This window comes from Chinchilla lanigera, unplaced genomic scaffold, assembly GCF_000276665.1.
Source record: "Chinchilla lanigera isolate Chin_1 unplaced genomic scaffold, ChiLan1.0 scaffold00046, whole genome shotgun sequence".
Classification (NCBI taxonomy): Eukaryota; Metazoa; Chordata; class Mammalia; order Rodentia; family Chinchillidae; genus Chinchilla; species Chinchilla lanigera.
In genome coordinates this window covers 4,942,191-4,963,462 of record NW_004955447.1, presented here as the reverse complement: position 1 = coordinate 4,963,462, position 21,272 = coordinate 4,942,191, and the positions used below count along the sequence as shown (strand labels likewise).

At 38.8% G+C, this 21,272-nt stretch overlaps 1 protein-coding gene across 1 annotated transcript in view; it reads right to left on the bottom strand.

Annotated features, from left to right (window-relative positions):
- The window catches only part of LOC102010210 (transmembrane protease serine 11A), a 50,561-nt gene that overhangs the window by 3,030 nt on the left and 26,259 nt on the right, over positions 1–21,272 (bottom strand). Inside the window, exons 5-8 of the mRNA XM_005392828.1 lie at positions 20,905–21,065; positions 13,791–13,962; positions 8,257–8,516; positions 4,651–4,793 (exon numbers count right to left, since the gene is read on the bottom strand). Coding sequence (XP_005392885.1) covers positions 4,651–4,793; positions 8,257–8,516; positions 13,791–13,962; positions 20,905–21,065 — 736 coding nt within the window. The remainder of the gene's footprint in view (positions 1–4,650; positions 4,794–8,256; positions 8,517–13,790; positions 13,963–20,904; positions 21,066–21,272) is intronic.

Below are 21,272 nucleotides of genomic sequence, written 5' to 3'. Positions count from 1 at the left end.
TTCTCTGTGGTCATTTTAGGAGGTTTTGGGTAGAGTAAAGGTGAATTTAAATGTAAAATTTCCATGCTTAGATATTTTCGTCTATACCTTTTACAGACAAATAAGAGAAAGAACTGTAAAACCTGATTATTCTAAAATATGTCTAAGGAGGCAAAATAATAGTGAAGAGAAGCTAAGGATTGTGACCCTCTGTCTGGTATACAAATTAGAACACATAAAAATCTATTGAAGGGTTATATAATGAAAAATCTAATGAAATTTTTCTTTATCAATTCAGATGGTTCCCAGTTTTCATCATGAACAGCCATGATTAGTATATTGTATATGAAATTTTTCTAAGGCTCATGGACCCTGTCTAGGGTTTGGAAGTCAGTGTTTGTGTGTGTGTGTGTGTGTGTGTGTGTGTGCGCGCTGGACACAGATCCCAGGACCTCATATTGCCAAGTAAGCACTCTGCCACTTTAGCGTCCTCTGATAGTAGCATGATTTCTTGATATTCACCTGTTTGTTTAGCAGTAAGAGATGGCCAGCTTCCGCCTCCCTCTGAGTTCTGTCAAATAGTTTTTTAGTAGATGTGATGCTGATTACATCAGCTTAAGAATTCACAACTATGATGTCTCCATTTCCTTTACTTGGAAAGTAGAGGATTTAAAAATCCTCAGAGTGAAGATCAATTGATAAGATATAATGGAATCTTTAACAAACAAAATTCTTGGGCTGAAGATATAGCTCAGGGGCTCAGTGCCTGCCGGCAAGCACGAGATCCTGAGTTCAATTTCTGGTACAAAAAACAAAAACAAAACAACATTCCTTACAATATGAAAAATATAGAAACACACAATCATTAAAAATCTGATACTGAGCATTAAAAGGATATTGGCTACCTGAGGTGAGGCCAGATGGTTATATTACCGTATTCTGAAATTTTATAACCTACACTGGTTTATCGTATTTGTCAAATTTCATTGTGAACCGAAATCCCTATGTGGAGTTTCTTAAATGCAGATCTAGGATTCCCACATCTAAAGGTTCTGCAGGTGCAGGGCAGGACCCAGGGCCTACATTTTAACAAGTGCTCCAGTTGATTGCATTACAGGGCATCTGCAGAACACCTGTAAATCATGAGTTTAGAAGGATTGTAGCTCAAATGGTATTGCTGTTTCCTTCCTTCCCACTAATTCTCATTTCCTCTTAATTTAATAATTAATCATTCAGGAGAAATTCAATGAGCAAGGAGCTTTCAAGGCTCTCATCTGCTGGAAGAATCAAGGTGGAAAAGCACACAGCAGAAAGCTGTGAGCGCCAGACCAAGGCTCAGCTAATGACACAGCAGGTTAGAGGCAGGGAACACAGCAGGGATGGACTGAGAAGCAGACACACACATGCATGCACACAAGCATGGCTCTTGCACACATACATCACACACACATGCACATACACATGCAGGCATGCACACACATGCAGAGGAGGAAAGCTCTATTAATAAAAAAACTATAAAATATGAAATAATAAGTAATATAAAACAAAAATGATATTTAAACAAGTAATTAAAAACTCTGAAAATAATAGTAATATAAAATGTGTAAATATAAAATGCACTATCAAAGTTTATATAAACCTTAGACTATCATGGTAGGGGGACAGGTGTCATCCTCTGTGGGGCGTGCTGTGGATGTGGGGCATCAGCCACATCTTGAGGGAGTGGGTCGGAGCAGCTGCAAGTGCCTGGGGCTGATACTAGACTCGGGATCTTTCTGCCACCCTTCACTGAGTGACACCCCATTCTCCTCAGCTAGGTAAGCCGGAAATTCAATTTAGTTTTCTTTTAATTTTGTAGCCAGAAATTTAAGTGTCATGCTTCACTCGCCCAGCTTTCTCCAGTCACATGGAAGTTATACTTGCACCTGCTAATTTTAACTACTATCTACTTCTGTCTCCAAACCACCTTCTTCCTCCAAATGACCTTATTTCATCCGGATTGGCAGTTCATGCGAATTGAGCCACCATAATTATCCAGATTTTTTTTTTTACCGTGACAAAAATGATTTTCATAAGGTTCAAATTTGATCAAACCACCCTTTTAGTTTAACAAACATCTAATAAGCCAAGAACATTTTGGAGAAGATGTACATATTAACTAATTTAATATGGATATCTTGATTAAAACCATTTAACAGATTTCCATCACTGTTAAGAAAAATGGGAAAACGGTTAAAATAACTGCAAGGCTCCACCAGCATTCTCACTCCAGCTCCCGCCCAACCCGGGCCTTGGGGCCCAGAGTTCTATGCTCATCTTCTCCCTAACCCCCTAACCCATCACCGTTCCCAACCTTCCTGGTGTGTCCTGCTCCTCCCCTCAATGCTAGTTTAACTGCAGACACTTTTCAGCTTCATTCCTGTTAATCACATATTTCTCACAATCATATTTATTTCTCATAATCTTTTTCTTCCAAGCACTCTTTTTTAGATGTCTCTCATGATTGCCCATGATTTATCTCCAGCAACTGGCATGGTTCAAAGCACATAGTGGAACCCCTCAGTCAAAACAGTTCTTGAGTTATTAGATATTTATTAAACTAAAGGAGTGGTTTGATCAAACTTGAACCTGATAAAATCATTTTTGAATAAATAAATAAATTGGGGATTTGAATAAATAAATGAGGAGACTTAACAGAATGGACAAAACAATGACCATGGAAGATTATGGCTTAATTTTCCTCTATGTTATGTTCCTGACTACCTGAATTTTAAATTATGAGTCCCCTAGGGAAAAAAAATGCTCAAAATGCACCTACGATTTTCTGGAATGATTTCAAATACCATTTTAAGAGAGTGCTCAGGGGGCTGGGGATTTAGCTCAGCGGCAAAGTGCCTGCCTGGCAAGCGCAAGGTCGTGAGTTCGGTTCCCGGTACCGGAGAAAAAAACAAAAAAAAACAAAAACAAAAAAAAACAAAAACAAAAAAAACGAGAGTGCTCCAATTCAAGCAATTTGAATGGTGGTTACAACTAGGTGTCTTTCATTTCATCAGCTTTTGAATGAACTAGACACAGGACCAAAATCACAAATCTGCCCTAAGCTGTGAAAACTTTTCATTTCTGGTCTTCATACCTACAATTCTGATCCATTGGCATCTGTACTTGTGTCTTGTCTGACTAGACTTCTGGGAGAAGTCTTCCACATAGGAGAAGGGATTTGTTGAGTTCTACATCAGTATTTGGTAAATGTGAGAATGACGTCGCTGCAGCTTTATTTCTCCTCAGAAGATTCAGGCCCCCTCCCTGCGTACCCACTGGCAATGCTATGTTCCTGTTTTTGATCCTTGTGTTGGAATCATTGCCCTGATAACTCTCCCATTTTTCTGTGACGAAAGCTTTGTTTTATTACTCATTTCCGCAGGTAGGCAGCAATCTTACTTCTACTCTTTAGTCCAGGGAAGCCTCTGTATGTCTTCCAATCCTTGCTGAAGTGTATCCACAGTCTCACTGTTGGAATCCTTATAGCCTGCCTGCTCCACGCCTCCCAGTGACAACTTGCACTGGTTCCCATGACACCGACCTCTTGCTGGAGTCCTGGAATTCTAGCTGCCTCTCTTTACACTCTTGGCAAGTGAGAATAGACATGTGCTCGATACTGTTCTTGGACAGCCGAGTTACTACAAAACTCACTGCTCCTTCTCAGACAGGGGTTGCCCTGCTATGTAGGACTCTAGGTGAGGCTTTCTCTTACCTGATACCAGTACCACTCCCGTCATTTCACCATGTAGAGAGCCACCTCCTTGGAATTTTTAAGAATTGCACATCAAAAAGCGAAAGCCTTGCCTCCAGGAAGAAAACAACTCACACCTTTTCCATGAAAAACACATGCCCGAGAGATTCTGGAGGACAGAGAAGTCACTGGGAAGAGCTCTGGGATACCAGCAACATGGCTTATCTACCTTCGCGCTGTTACTCAGACCTCTTGGCTCTGGTCCTTGCTCTACTGAGACCCAAAAGTGCACCTGGCATTCCCTCAACCATGAATTGCAGTTCACACCTTTGTAATCTTGGGTATGCTTTTTCTCTTTTCTGGAATATTCCTTTCATTTTCTGTAATTGGGTGAGTGCTGGTTTTCACCATACCTCATTGAAATTATCATTTCCCTGAGAGTTGTTCCAAAAATATTCCCCTCAAGGAATATTTGCTCTCCAGTGTGTTAGTTATGATACCGCATCTCAGTGCATTGTACATAATTGCTTGCTGTTTAGAATGTGAACCCTTGGGAGAAAGGGACTCTGCTTTACTAATCCTTAGATTTCTCATTATTAAGAAATTTTAATTTTGTTGATTAGTCTGATAACATCAATGAAACTCTCCTTACTTCATTTTGCTTGACACAACACTGAAAAATATGTGGTTTTTTGTTTGTTTTTTTTTCTGGTACCAGGAATCAAACTCACAACCTTGTGCTTGCCAGGCAAGTGCTGTGCCTGAGCTAAATCCCCAGCCCTTGAAAAAATATGTATGTATTGTGAAATTTATAGTTAAAACCTTTTGGCGTTAGCATGACAGTTGTATTTTGTACTAGTATAAAGAACATTGAATAATTCCAGGGCCAGGTAAAAATTTTGAGATAATGATATTTGGATCATTCCCTCTCTTTGACCTACCCTGCATGCATCAAAAATTCCTTCCAGATATCCAGCACAGAGCATTCCAAATTTTATATCGTTGCCGTACACATGTGGTAGTTTACACACATCGTTACTGATGAGCTTCACTCTGGCTTCTCGAAGGTTGTTTTGCGATTCCCCTTATGGAAAAAGAAAGTAGTTTTAGTTTTTTCAGTTAGCGCCCTTAGCTAATGCAAAAAGAACAATTTCTTTTAATCTTCTTCACTGTAAAATTGTCAGTTCAGCACAGAGTTAATATAAATAGTTTTAGAGAAGAAAATCTAATTAAAATCTGACACACTTAATGTCCCATCATGTTTTTATAAATACTTCTATATGCAGGGAAAACATTTGGTCTTTTTGCTGTAAAATCTTTGTTTCTTTAAAAATAGTAAGTTTATTGTCATGGGGGAGATTTCACTTTTTGTGAAGTTTGTACCTCTGGTTTCAGATTGTTCCCATAAACTTTGCATTCTTAATGTTCTCTCTTGCCTTCATAAAATGAATATCATACTATGTCCATTTATTTTATCCTTTACATTTAATGAACAGCTTTCGGGTTTATAATGGCATTAAATAATAACAGCTTCTTCTCTGGCATAAGTTTGGACCTCCAGATTATAAGTCAGTATTAAGACCGGCAGACTCAATATAGAACTAAGAATAACAAAAATATTCTGGGGTTCTTTGTACAAACCACACAGAGGTGAGGAAACCATGACAGTCTGGTTGGCGGAATTCCAGGATACTCCCCGGGATTGCTGTGTGACTCCCATTTCCCCAAGTATGGGAGGGAATCTAAGGGCACGACGACTGTCATTCTCCCTATGAGATTAACGTTCATATGGCAGAAGTGTGGGAATTTTGCACATGTAATAAGATCCATGGTTTGATTCACTGAATTAATCAGAGATTATCCGAGGTGGGGGTGACCACATCGGGTAAGGCTTTCCATCAGTGGTTCGGAACTTCCCTAAATTCCAAGCTGTTTTTGAAATGGCGTTTAGGAAGCAAGGTGCCATGAGTTCTACAGCTGCGAGAAATGGAATTTGGTCAAAGAGTAGTGATCTCAGAAGACAGCACCGAGTCACAGATGAGACCACCTTACAGCCAATATCGTGATTGGAGTCTCGCGAGACTCTGAGCACAGGCTGCTCATGAGCTGTGTCTGAACTTCTGACTCACAGAAACTGTGAGACAATAATACAGAGAGCAGTTTTCAGCTGTTAAACTTGTGGTACTTTATTTACGCCGTATTGTAATAGGAAAGTAATACACCATTTTAAGACTCTCAAGACTATCACTTCAAGATTTATTTCTGGACAGGTGTTTGCAAATACATTTTTATAAGTGCTCAGGAAATATAAGTGCAAAACGACATTTTTTTTTTTTTTTGCTTACAACCTTTTCAACTTACCAGCACTTAGGAGGCTGAGGCAGGAGGATAGCGAGTTCAAGGGCACCCTGGGCTACATAGTGAGTTCAAGGCCAGCCTGAACTGCTTACTTAGCAAGACCCTGTGTCAAAACATAACAAAACAATACAAAATACTCCCCCCAAAACACCAAAAAAATCATGTGCAGTGCTGGGAAGGGTAATGTAAATATGAAAAATTTTCAGATGATTGTGTGAATTTTTAACTTTTTCAGTAAATTAGTTGATAAGATATATTTTGAGGTTTTAAAATCCTTTGTTTATTGATTGATTGATTGATTGATTTTTTGGAGAAAAAGTCCCACAATGCATTTTGGGCTGATCTTGAGTTCACTATGCTGCCCAGGGTGACCTTGAACTCACGGGAATCTTCTGCTGTAGCCTCCTGAGGGCTGCAACTACTTGTGTGTGCCTCCACACCCAGTTCCAAGAATAAGGTTTCTATTTGTCAGTTTTCTCGCTTTCACTTTCATTCATTTCTACTCTCATTATTTCTTTGTTTTAAATTTTTGTTTGTTTGTTTTTTTGGTACCAGGAGTCAAACTAAGGACTTCGCACTTGTCAGGCAGGTACTGTGCCCCTGAACTATACTCCTGGTCCATTATTTCTTGCAGTTGTCTGCTTTACTTTTTGTATTAGTTTCTTGAGGTGGGATTTGAATTACTGATTTGAGATCTTTCTTTTCTAATGGAAGCATTTGCTACTAATTTCTGTGTTTATCTTATTGCTTCCTGCACATGGGATTTAGTTTTCATTCAGGTCTATGTATTTAAAATTTTTTTCCTTAATACTCCCTTTTTGTGTGTGGGTGTGTTGTTTAATGTCTAAGCATTTGAAGATGTTCCTCCTATCTTTTTGTTAATGATTTCTGGTTTGAATCCATTATAGTCAGAGTACATTCTTTGTGTGATTTCAATTCTTTCATGCTTGCTCAGCTTTGTTTTATAACTCTGAGCATGATCTGCCTTGGTGAATGATCCCTGGGTGTTTGTGGTTAATGCTATATTGCTATTTTGGGATCAATGTTCGACAAAGGCTAATGTTTAGAATAGAATTAAATTCTGTTGTTATTAATAAGTTATCATGTAGGTATATCTCTGTGCAAACCTTAAAATACTGGCAGAAAATGACTTGTCCTACCAAGCCGAAAGGAATTCACAATGTTCCTCCCATCAGTGCGAAGGTGGACTGCAAACCCAATTGTAAGATGAGCCCTTTGTAGAAAGTGCAGACGGAGGAGCGTTTGGTCTGCCCTCCACTGCAGAGGGATTGGTGTGCAATGGGTAAGACTTCTGTGATTAGCAGTAGGACCTTAGAGAAAGCAATGCACATTCAGCATGTGGGAGATGTACCCACACCATGCAGGTATCTGAAGAAAACAGAGACGGTGATGCCTACTCCCGGCTATGTTAGTGAAAAGGTATTGCTAGTCCTTTAGTGGAGACTGAGAAGGAGAGGTTTACTCCTTATAAATTGCTATATGTTAAAGAAAAACTATATAAAGTTCTATACATACATTTTGTCATTTCCAAAAGGTCTTTTTTCATTTCAAGCCCAGAGTTAATTTTTTTTTTTTTTTCCTATTGTACATATACTGCAGAGCGCACTGTGGAATCCAGAGTAAATCCCTGATAATATCCGACATTCCTTAACTAAACTGTTGTTATTTTTTAGGAGATTAAGCTTGTATATCAAGTTGAATCGTTCTAGAAAGGGCAAAATGTTTTGGTGATTCACCTCTACACTTCTCTTGTTTATGAACACCCTTGTAGGAAGGGTCAGGCCATATCCCTGACCTGCTGTTAGCTACCTGCACCACTATGTGGCGCCAGAATTCCTTCACAGGAAGCCAACATGGGACCAGGGAACGCAAGGAGCCAGGGACTCAGCTCCGTAACCGTGATTCTAGCCGCGTCCGAAGCTAGACTGCTTGCATCTACTGACTTCTGAGATACAATGATCAAATTTCCTGTTCGTTCGTCTTTGTTTCTAATTTGGTTAATTTGTCTACGGCCATACCGCCCGATCCTCTAATTTGGTTAATTTGAGTCGAGTTTCTGTCACTTGCAAACTAAGAGCCCTAACTAACTCCACCTGTCTGGCAGGAAAGGAGAGCCCACCGCGCTGCCCTCCCCAGGGCAGGGCGCGCAGCCTGTCCCAGACACCCACCGCCGTAGTAGAGCGCTCCGAAGCCCGTGATGTACGCTGTGGAATTCGGCCGGAAGGAGTCCGAGGCTGCTGGCAGGCAGACCCGACGGATGTCGTCTGAGAAGGGGACTTTGGAGGACAGCTGCACGACGGCGATGTCATACTCCCTGGACGGGGAGCGGTACCGCTCGTGGACAACAATCTTTTTGACATTTCTTCTCATCAAGGGAGGGTTTATTGTTGTTCCAAAGCTCACAGTCCACTGACGTGGATCGACGCTACTGGAAAAGTTTAGAAATTAACAGCATATACGAGCTGTGCAGGGAATATGAACTAGATTAGAAAATGACACTGCTTAGTTGCAATTTAAATATAGTGCATTTTTAGTATTTGGAGGATTTAAATATATTTGGCATATTACGTATAATATATATTATATAACAATATATGGCATATTAGAGCTTCAATTTAATATCGAATTACTGAATTTCAGGGCTGGAAAGCACACACGATACCGTTCAGTTATCCCTTCCGCGAACACTTATTGAGCACCTATTTGCTGAACGTCACAGTGAGCGCCACCGTGTGCGAGGCATAAGTGTCCGGCTTACAGGACTGTTAGCCTCAAGAGCGCAAGAAAAAATCGAAACGAATTAGAAAGGAGATAAATAGCTTTCTGAGGAGTATGAATAAAATATAAAAAGAAAATGCGTGGAATGCATAGAGTGGAAAGGTTTTTTTTTAACAACACATGTAGGCTGAGAGACGATGAGCACCCCTTTATCAGGGGGACAAATCTCCAGGCAAACATCCTAAGGCCTGGGGGCCAAATGGGCTTCGATGTGGGACCCATGGGGAAAATTGCTGGGGAGAGAGGTGGGAGAGATAGGCGGGGATCAGAGTGTATTCTAGGACGTGCTGAATTGTTTAGAGTTAATTCGAGATTAGGAGAATGCTCTCCGCTTTCTTGAGCTTGGAGTTATATAGTCTTATTACATCTCAAGTCATGAGTGGCTCCCTCTGGACACTGAATTAGCAAAGGCGAGAGTAGATGTGGGGAAAGCTCTCTGAAGATGAGTGCAATCATCTTGTCAAAGACGATCAAGGGTGGATGACTTCTAGCTTGTGTGCTTGAGCAGCTGGGGGGCACGGTACCTACAGGAATTAGATTATGTAGACATGATGGAGATCACCGGATAAAGATTTTGCTTTCTACTTAAGGAAAATAAGTCCCAGATACATTAAAGCACTTGCGTTGTATCACGTGTACCTGTCTCACTCTGCTCTTTTCCCTAGAGGGCACAAAGTATACTTGTTAAGAATGAGATTGGTACACTTAATGATTAACTAGCTAACATTATGCATGAAACATAACAAGAAACAAACACTCCTACATAGAAACTTCTCAATCCCCTTGTGTCCTAATGGTTAGCTTTAGGCAGAGAAAGAACATGTGAGCATATGCACAGGGTTTAGTCTAATTCTGCAATGTTAGTTGTGCTGGGATTATTGTTTTAAAAATCCATCTTCTTATAACCTTTCAGTGTGCATAGCTAATCCAATGAGAAAAGCTAAGTAAAGATGGTTTGTAAAGGTAATTGTTCATATACCACATGAATCATTAGTGTATAATCATTTTTGTGAGTTTTATGGCTGCAAGACTCTTTCCTCAATGACATCATACCTAGATGAATTTAACATAAATCAGATTTTTGGAATTGGAAATGTAAAGATTAGACTTTGAATTGTTTTCACTCAAGTGGGAATGACTTTCCTAGAACTTTGGAACAATGGTCTGATAATATTTAATATTGCTTGTATTTTATTACATTTGCATATGATGAATCTTTAAAAATACATTCATAAGAGACTCTAAATCAGTATTAAAAATAAGCTTTCTAAACTTTTAACATGAGCTTGAATAATACAAATGGAAATTAATGGTAATAAACAAAATACTTAAGAATTTGGATTCCAAAATCAGTTGTAAAAATTCAAAATGGTGACACCTGGTCCTTAAGCAATCCCTAAAAAAGAATCTTGGAATTTTGTTGATTATTATTAAAAAAATAAACAAACATGTGATAAATTGTCTTAAATGTTAACTCAGTAATAGACTGAAGTAATATTAGTCTCAGGGTAGGAAAGGTTCGAAAACTATGTGTGAGCCTCTCATAAATCCAGTGTTCTGGCATCAGAAAGATGTGTGTTTTCACTTCCACCATCTCCTTCCATTATGACCGGGGATGGTGGTGGTGGTGGTGGTGGTGAGTTTTTTGACTTTTCTTACCTGCCTCAGTGAAAAAGAGGTTATCAAACTAGGCTTAATTAGCAGAACGGATGTAAGAATTATATGAAATAAATCTTGAGCACCTAACCAAATGTTCATAGCACAGTGGAGCTTAGTTATTGGTGCTAATCGTTACAAAAACATCCTCAAGGAATGATTGTTTATGCTTGAGGTCTTCAGCAGATGTAGGCATGTTCTTTGCCTTGGAATCTCTTTCATCTTTAAGCAGATATGCCTCTTGGCAAAATCTTTCTTGATTTCCTAATCCTCTTCCACATGACGGTATTTCATATCTACTAACACAACTGTCATCTATATCAGAGCTTTCTCAGGATAACATCTTTGTCCCCTAAAATTAAGAGATATATTATCCTTTTTCTTTACCAGCCAAGATCCTCTAAGAGGATTTCAGTGTGTCAGTTCCTCCTTAAGTGTGTTGTTCAGGACTGAATTTACTGTCTTAGGTAAGATCTCACCCAAGGAGTCTATAATCTCATTTCTTCCTTCCTCTACATGTTTCAAATGCAATTTAAATCACAGTGCAGTCTTGGGGACAATAGATTCCAAGTGAACGACCTTCTGATACAGTTTTCTAAGTACATTATTGTACATTCTTGCTTTCTGTACTGTTTTTCTTTTTTTCACCCAGCTTTAAGCCCTCCATTCATATTTACTAACTAATCATTCACTAATTAATCATTTTATTCTTGCTCATTACTCTGACATGGTTAAGGACTTTTAAAAGTTTACATTTTTGTTATTCAATACATCCATTTCCCTTCTAAAGCTTCTATATCATCTGCCCATTCTGGAATACACACTGTCTAGGGCATAAAGAAATGAGATTTTTATTTTCCTATCTTTGGTAGGCCAGAGAATGTCATCAGTATTTCAGCAGACCTTCCTAAGTGTCACCCTTGGAGTACAACTGTTTAGTGAGTGAGCTACTTGTTACCCTTGCATTCTACTTATGTTATTTGTCTTTTCCAGAAGCTTCTTTTTTTTACTTGTCCTGTGTGACATTAACCATGCTATCTATCTTTGTGGGTTTAATTCTTGGAAGTTTATGTTATGGGAGACACTGATAAATGTTAAACATTTGTGGGAGAACCAATAGGATAGGACCTTTGGAAGTTGGTGCTGTTAAAATAAAATTTTATTTTAATAAGTAAAATAAAAACTTATGGTTTAGAGATTTTTATTTATTTTATGATTGGCCTGAAAAAGAGAATCTAGGAACAGCTGTAAAGATATCTGCAAATATAGAACTACTATCACGGTATTAGCTAACTTTGGTGAAGAACCCATGAACGAGTGGTATCCTGCCCAAAAGTAAGACCTGCAGAAAAGATTGTTGACTTCAGCCTATTCAGCTCAGCTTTTGAAAAGTAAGAATCTATATACGATAGAAGGAAGGAGATGGGGGGAAGAGCAAGGAGTACTAAAGAGTTGAGTGTGTCACGTGCACGCACCAACTCCCCACAATGAAAGTAATCATTCTGCACTGGGAATATGGACTAATATGAATAAATTAAAAATATAAACAAACAAGGTGGCATATTATGCAAACAATAGTGAAGTAACAGTTAAAAGGCATCAAATAAGCTCTTAAAGAGCACATCACACTCCGCATAATTCCTGAAGAATAAAGGGAAGCTTGCTCAGTTAAGCGGGGGAAGGAATTTAGAGAAAAGGATTAATGCAAGCACACTAATTTCCAAGAACAAAGGTCGTTTTGCAGTGAATGAAGTGTAGAATGTGTTGTGCAGTCAAGAATGTAGATATAAAAGTGTCACAAAGGCAAGACATCATCCTTATATCTCTAAGGACTGTTTCTACAGGCAAATAGAGGGGTCATGACAAAGGCGGGACCACAGTCAAGGCCACTCTAAGTCTTCATTGCACAGCACAGAAGAAATCAATATTCATGCCAATTTTCAGTTCAGGATACAACAAATGCAATTACTTTAAAGTTCTGCATTTGTGTACCAAGATAATGTTCAAACAATCCACATACTTTAAAATAAAAGATAAATATTTGAAAAGATTATAAGAAATAAATAAAATGTTACATAGCAAAAACACTTTCAAGAAGAATCTTAAGAATCTACAGTATATACCCTATAAAGTATTAAGTGCCTCTACATAGATTTATACTCTTAGATACACAGATTATGATAACCAAAGTCAGAATTTTATAGGTAAAAAAAGACCAGGAGAATATCTCAATCATCTATTTCCTAATACACTAAGCTTTGCTAACTTGTCCAAGCTACAGATCCCTGATGGTTCTCCAGCTGGCTGGGGTATGCTTTGCTGTCCAGTCCTCTTGGCATCTGTTTTACTGAGATACTCCAGAAGGCTTGTGATCACCATAATAACTGGTACTGAGGAAAGCTCATCAAGTTAATCTACTTAGGAACCCCAAAATTTAAATACAACAATGATAAAAGATCTGACTTGATATTATCTGGAAAAATAAAGCTGAAAATGACCATAAAACCAGACATTTTATCTTATCGCTGATAAAATTTATGCTGTGTAATATAAGGCAACATGTGCTCATGAGGAATAAAGATTAGTTGTGTTGACTGTTTGGTAGTGCAATATGCTACTCTGTATCTCAGGATTGTCTTTTGTGGTTCTGTTGTCAAGAATCGCTCTCAATCCTTTAATATTTAAAGGAAACTCTTATGAATGAACGTAATTTTTCACTTCGGTTTGTGAACTGCTCCAATTTTAAAAGGTTTCACATGTCCATGCTAAGCACTTGATTTTACTAGCTCTCTGCTAACTGCGAAGTTACAACTCCCTGCATCCACTGAAGATATCAGTTTCAGTCTGCGAGTAGTATGGTTATGCATCATTAGCACGAGACTGGCCCAAGCGATTGGCAGCTACAGACACTAGTATTAAGTGGGGATGCTGTTTGGGAAGGGACTAATTTTACGTGCCATTTGAATCTAGTTTGCCTGAGGATGACTTCTGCTTTCTTACTGTTTTCTTTATTGAAATCTATGAAGACTTGATACATACTACATCAATCTATGAAGATTGATACATACTACGGTGATGATTACTACTTTCTCTATTTCCACCAACTTTTCCAAATAAATATGCAAATACAACATTATTTTAGAAAACAATCTGAAAGTCTTTCTTTTTTTACTTCAGTAATATTTGGGATACTAACTATTAAGTAGACTTTGATAAAACTTTGGCCCTTTAAGATGTAAAAACGTCCCATTTAGGGTCAATACCTTACTTTTTAAAGCAGTGTGCAACCGTGACGAGCCATATGTTACTAATCAAGGTGGCCCCACACTGATGGACATTATTGCGCTGAAGAGAAGCTTGCCAAGGCCAGGCACCCCTGGGTGCAAGTTCTCCAGACATTATTCTGTTGACTGCTAGTGGTGTAGCTCGTTTACCACAACCTGAAAGAGATGAAAATATTAAATTACAGGAAATATCCAATTTTCAGTACAGAACCTAAATGAGGACTGTAACACTGTGTTTGAAGCTACTGTTGTATAAGCATGCACTCCACCCTGTCCGTTCTCTGTATCTCCAGAGGCACTGCTTTGCTTACACCATCCCTTTGTAGAAGTGGATATTTGTTGCCCACTGAAGCTTTCTTAAGCTGCAAAGGACTGACATTCTACAAGTAGTCAAGTCAACCCTGTAGACTTGCACTTCAATCATCTAGTTATCATGGGAGCTTTCACTAAGATTATTATTTCCCACTTTCAGGTGTTTCAGAGGTGCTACTTTGACATGAAGTCTCCCTCTGGCCTGTTTGTTGGAAATCCACTCTCCTATTTTTTTCTGAGTGACTACTTTCTTCTAAGGTGGATTAATGTAACAAAACTAGTTTTTCACTCTTCAGGATGAAAGTCTCCAAGTTTATAAGTAAACATCATGTTGTCTTTTGATGGGAATAAACCAGCATTCCATTATATGCATCTTTTTTTGTCTTTTTTTTTTGAGACAGGGTCTCACTAGGCAGTTCAGATTGGCATTGAGCTCACTTTGTAGCCTGGGTTGGTCTTGAATTCACAACGATCCTCCTGCTTCAGCCTCCCAAGTGCTGGGATTACAATCACCACCATGCCTGGCTCATTATATGCATCAAACTTAGGATTCCTGCTAAGAATTAAACCCATTTAGAGCACAGTATGAACTAAAAAATGGTAGGATTATTTCTTGCTCCAACTAATTATCAAAAAGAGAATTCATTTCATTGGTATGGCTCACACTCCAAACATGGCATGGCCAGCAGTTTTAGAAGTTGAAATGCTCTGCCATGACTCTAGCTTAGACTACCATCTTCCCTCAGCTGGAGGAATAGAAGAACTTCTCACATCCTGCCTTGCTTCCAGTCTTGTGCGCTGATTCATTCTCCATGCTGGAACCCGAGTGATCTTTCTGAAATGTTTGAGCCCTTCGGTGACAGTGCGCTGTCCTTCTGACAAAGCAAAATGCTTCCCTGTGGTCTGGTCCTCAGTTACTACTAACCACAGCCCTTTCTCACGGCTGCCAGCACTGCATGTCCCAGTCTTTCCGAGGCTGTGTCAGTTATGAGAGGTGACTACGCTCCCATTTGCCTGCAGACTTTTTCATGGACCACTTCCCATGCTTGGGCACTCGCTGCTGGTCACTAGCTGTATGGCCTCACTTCTGTCCAATTTTCAGGATCACATTTTGTCTCAAGACCCTGTTAACTTTCTTTCTTTTTTTAAGCAACAACTTTATTGAACTAAACTTCGCATACTATTCAAATTACAAACTGGAAATGTATGATTCAGTAGATCTTAGCATATTGACTGAGTCGTACAACCATGACCAAAGTCAAATTTAGATCATTTCTGTTATCCCAAGGAAAAACACTGTACTCACCAGCTACCATGTCTCAATTGCTGCCCTGAAATCTAGGCAACCTCTGAGCTACTTTCTACCTTCATAGATTTTTCTATTCTGGGAATTTATTTTTTTTTCCAAATAGACCATGCTCAGAACAAAAAAAAGGAGCTTAACACATCCAAAGATTTAGAAATGCTGCAAAGCGAGCTCTCTATCATGTTGGAAAACAGAAACATATCTAGATTACAACAACTTACTTTTTCTCTGTTTCTCTCTCTTTCTATTGCCTGTCTTTCATTTCATGTTTTATTCATATATTAACTTTTCATATAAGGGAAATCATGTGATATTCAAGCTGTGTGTCTGATTTACTTCATTTAATATGGTCTCTTATTGATACTCATAGCAGTATGTGCTTTATCTGTCAAAGCATTTATCACACTGCTGTAGTACAAATTTATCCTGTCTTTCCCTACCTTGAAATTATAATTTTGAATACAATCATATATTATTCACAATGCTACCACCAGCTCCTGACTTACTTTTGGTATTTGGTAGATATTTAAAGATATTTGTTGAATGAATATATGAAGGAATGACAAATACATAAGAACCACTGCTCAAATTCTTTGCCATTTTCTTTCAAAATGCAGGCTGAAGTGAATTGAAGTCAGCTACGAATATGACACTATTAAGTATATTTTAAATAGCCAGTCTTAGATAATGGGGTTTATTGCTGTCTCATTTTCTCATTATTCTATTTCTCTCCAGAAAGCACATTTCATAGAATCTTTAAAAATTTAGAAAAACAAGTCCACTCATTCCAAACCAGAAGTATGCACTTTCTTCAAATTTCTCCAGAATTATTACCTTGTAAAATGTTTAACATGAATTCAAAAATCAATTTTAGAGTTAGAAAATCAGAATTTCTATCTATTGTTCAATTATCTTTCTCTAAGGAAAACATGGGACATAAATGGAAAATGATTAGCTGATCTTTGAAGACATCTTTGCTGATGTGGAAATTTAACTTACTTAGGTAAGCTAACTAGACTTACATGCTTGGAAAGTTAGCTTTCCTGTTGATGAGCTCATTGCTGAAAAACAAAATAGAATAAAGAATGATAATTCGATATTCTCTTACTTGGTCTCAATGACCAGGAATTATCAGAGCTTCTAGACAATGTAGATCAGTCAGTACACCCATTGGGTAGAGCAACATAAGTGTTCATTTTGTAGAGATTGATAGACAACCTCTAATAAGGTGAATAATGACTCAAGCAGTGTGTCAGACACAAATAGTGGGTGATTAAAATTCACACACAGTTTCCATTAATGCAGAACTGTGTTTTCCCAATGGTGCAGGGCAGAGTCTCTTTGGATGCCCCTGCAGGTGAGAGGAAAGGTGGAGGAGCAGGTGGCCCAGGCCTGGATCACACCATGGTGAACAAGTCTCATTTTGTCTCTTTTGTTGCTTGGGATTTCATAGAAGCCTTGTTTTTTTCTTTTGTGAAGGGGTTTAGGAGGAAAAAATTGAAAATTATCACCTAAATTATTTCTAAATCATAGATTCTTAACATCAAAATGCTTCTTTGAATAGTAAGCTGTGGTGTATTTTTATCTAATATCCACTGAGTATTGGTAAAAGTCAATTATTGAACGATATTTAGTATTAAATTTTGTCAATTTCCAACAGTTAGGAAGCTGATGAATGGAAACACAAACACTTAAACTTGGGCACATATTTAAAAATATAATCTATTCAGAGAATATATACCACTTTTGTCAATTTTAATTAATGGAAGAGAAAAAAATAAATGAGGTTATATGAAAACTGTATTGGATGTCAAGTTAAAAAAGGCTTAATGAGCAGATGGTAATAAACTATCTCGTTCTTCCAGTGCTGTATTTCTCAGACTTACCTTTTCAGAATTCCATTCCCCATGGTGCAAAATAAGCATTTCATCTTAACTTGCTGTAAATTTTTTTTTTTTTTTTTTGGTTTTTCTCCCGTACCGGGAACCGAACTCACGACTTTGCGCTTGCCAGGCAGGCGCTTTTTGCCGCTGAGCTAAATCCGCAGCCCCAACTTTCTGTTAATTGTACACGGGAAACTAGCAACAATGAACCTTTGGAAGGGGGAGTTTTTCAAAATAGTCAATTCAAAAACAACCATGCAACATTTCCAAGTCACTGCATGGTGAAGAATCAGTTGCTGAAGACACAATCCCAGTGCTTCCCCTATAGAAGGCGCTCTGTCAAATGTAGTTTAAGGCAGTAAATTTCTTGCTTCATTACTGGTTGAATTTGTTCTTAGTAATGGAAAACAGTATAATGTTAAAATTCTCTAGTTAAAACCTCATCCACTCAGTTGCAGCAACATGAAAGTCACCACTTCCAGGAGTGATATCAGGGTGAGTGTAATGGTAATAAGCACAACTGGATTCTTAGAATTCAATTTTTAGGGAGAATGAACATCCTCGGAGGTAAACTACCAATAGATAAATAACTATTTCTTAAAGATTTCTATTTCTTGCCTAGCATTTTTACGTCCCAGGTACACAAGTGAATGGAAATATTAACGCTTCAGTCTTGATGGTGACCACACCCTGCCACTTCTGAGTTGGAGAAATCGAGTTACTGTTCAGTTTTACTTGCTGCAAACGCCCTGGTTGGAGCAGGGCCTTCATCACCTAAACTGAGGCCTCACCACAGCCAGCGATGTTTCTATTAATTACGTGCTTTTTATCGGTGCACGTTTGCAGTACGTAATGTTTACACTTAGGGTTGGGGAATTTGTACCTTATAACGTGTCTTATTTCTTTTTGTCTCCTTTTTTCCTGTCCCTACCTGCTCCCTCCAACTCTTTGCCCCTTTACCATTTGAAAATGATCTATTTCCATTTTTCAATTGTCCTTTCTAAGTCCTTTTTCCCTTCTTTCCCTCCCCCATCTCATGTTCCCTTTCTCATTTGAAGAATCTCTCCCTACTTCTTCCTGTCTGCCCTTTATTTTTTTCTTTTTTTGCAATGTGAAGCTGATTTTAGCTTTGCTTTGACATATATCTAGTGAAGGACCTGCCTCCCATGGTTATTCCTCAAAACAAAACATAGCTTCTTGATAAATTTTGGATGAATCTTAAACTATGTGTTATTTGTAAGTTTGACCTAGAATCTCTATTGTTTTAAATTTAAAATTGTTTTGGAAATTCCAAGATTACATATCACTGTAGAACAATATTTTTGCCTATTTAAGAATTGCCTTAAAGATGCTACTCTAAGGGTCTTTCCTAAACTAGTAAATACCCCACATTTGAGAATTCTGGAGCCTTCCAGGCTAGTTTATTCTACTACCCGTCACACTAATGGCTTCAGGTTCTTGAAGCACACACACAATTTAATAGCTTCATATGTAACCATGTAACCTCTGTGTTCACATTATGCTTTCTATTCTCTTGTACATTCTCACAATCGTTCGGTGGTTTCGGGAAGCATAAACATTATCACTGCATTTTACAGACATGAAAATGGGCACAAAGGTACGGGCCAATTATCTAGGTCCTCCTGTGACTCAGTGGAGGTAGAATTAGGTTCCTCTTAAATCAGGTTCTGCATCTGCACATCTGATCTTTTGATCTACTATAGGCTCTGAAGTAAGGGGACACTCATAAGCTCAGCCCAGAAGATACAAGGCCAGGCACCTGATGACTACTTCATGCATCATTTCTAGTTTCAGATCTGGCTTTTGGATTCCTGGAAGATTTACTCTTCATTGGCAATTATGTAGCGTGAGTCATGTAACTTATCAGAATTGCCGCATTTCACCAACCAGATTCACGCGCCTCACCACCTAACAAAGCAGGTGGATTAAGCAGTTGATAGGCTCCTCCTTCCTGTTTGGGAGAGGTCCACAGCTTTGCTCCCTGAGTAGCTGACTGTCGCATCAGCAAACTCCTGCCTGTTCCACGACCTCAGGACCTCCCTTCCTGCTGAGGTTTCCTTGCAAGGAGTCAGCTAGACCCTTGGGAGGCTGGGCGTCCTGTGTCATGTTTGATGCAAATCACTTGCTCTGACTCTCTTAGATCTGGCATGCTTTGGGGTTTGTGGGAGAAATCTGTACCTGGCTACTTGCTGAAAGTAGATGCTGAGGAAGCAATTTGGCGTACGAGGGTAAACAGGTTTCTGTCTGACCAGATTCCTCAGAATCTCTAACATACTAATCTAAGGGTTGGATCTCCAAGAGACCAGTATCATAGAATTTGTAAATGTGGTTGAACACAGAGCCCCTTTTTAAAGCCTATCAAGAAATTAGAGACCTGGGGCTGGGGATTTAGCTCAGCGGCAAAGCACCTGCCTGGCAAGCGCAAGGTTGTGAGTTTGGTTCCCGGTACCGGAGAAAAACCAAAAAAAAAAACAACAAGAAAAAAAGAAATTAGAGACCTAAGCTCCTTTTACTTTTGAGATTCCATATCCTTTTTGGTTGATTATTACATCTACAAAGTTGAATTCTTCTACTTCCTTGGAATATAAATGTATTAACTATGTAGACAGCATAGCGATGGGCCCAGTAAATTTACTTCTCTGCTGTTTCAGCAAGTGATGGCAGTGTAATGAGCTGAGGGCAATCAGAGAAAAGTGAAATCATGGGCCAGTGGTTGCAGGAGAGTTTTTCCTTGTTTAGTGATTTTTAAAGCATTATTTATCTGATGGCTTCTGTGGCTCCAAAGTTGGTCTACTATTTTCTCAAATGTCCACAGGAAAGAAGTTAAAAACTTCAGAACGTGACCCCGTACAAAACTTTTATGTGTGTGTGTGGGGAGAGGTGGCGGGGTATTGGAAATCAAACTTGAACTCTGGGCCTTGAACATGCTAGGCAGGCACTCCACCACTGAGTCCCAGCCCTTTTTATGTTGAGACAAGGTCTCACTTCAATGCCTAGGCAGGTTTCTAATGTGCATCTTCCTGCCTCAGCCTCCTGAGTAGCTAGAATTTATAGGCCTCACCACCACAGTCAGCCAATGCATACTTTCTAAAGGCAATAGGGGCAGTGTTTTTTTTTTTTTTCCAGAAGATCCTCTCCTGTATTACAGATATTGCTTAACTCCTGGTATTTTCACCTGCTTAATCATGGAGGCAGTGGCTGGGTCAGATTAACCCTCTGCTGGTAATAAAATTTTGTCCTTATGAATGCCAATCAACTAGTTTTAGAGAAATCACTTGATATGCCAGACATGTTCTCATTAGAGAACAGCAAAACCTAGTACTATCACTTCTTTAAATTGGGTTGTTCCATACTAATTCTATTCATCCTTTTTCTAATTTTTGTGGTGCTGGAACTCTGACTCAGGTTCTTGTGTGTGCTAGGCAAGTGTTCTACCGAACTGAGTTACATCCCCAGCCCTCGTCTGCATGAGCTCTAGCTATTATTTGGAATGAAAATAATGACAGGTGAATTTGTGATTACACAAAATGGGACTTAATGAAGAACTTTACATCCCATAGAAAGCCACCTACTCACCATTAACTTGAACTGATGAGACATTTATTGGCAAGGCTCTTCTAGTCCTTATCTTCCGATTCAAGAGGCTGTGGATCTCCTTCTCTCTCACTGCCCTTTGCCCGGTGGATGGGAACTGGAATACCATGATGATGTCTGCAGTCACACTGTCTCCTTCTGGACTGTGACACACAAGGAAAGGTGCGTATTCAGAGGATGACCTTCCATGACATAAGTCTTAGGTCTACCAGTTGGGGACTTACATAAAACATCAATTCCCTATTCCATATAAAATACTTCAAGAAAGCAATAGCAAATACTCTTCCAGTCTCCTTCAGATTAAATGTGCTCAGTTTCTTGAATTTTTAATATAAATGGGTTTAATTTCC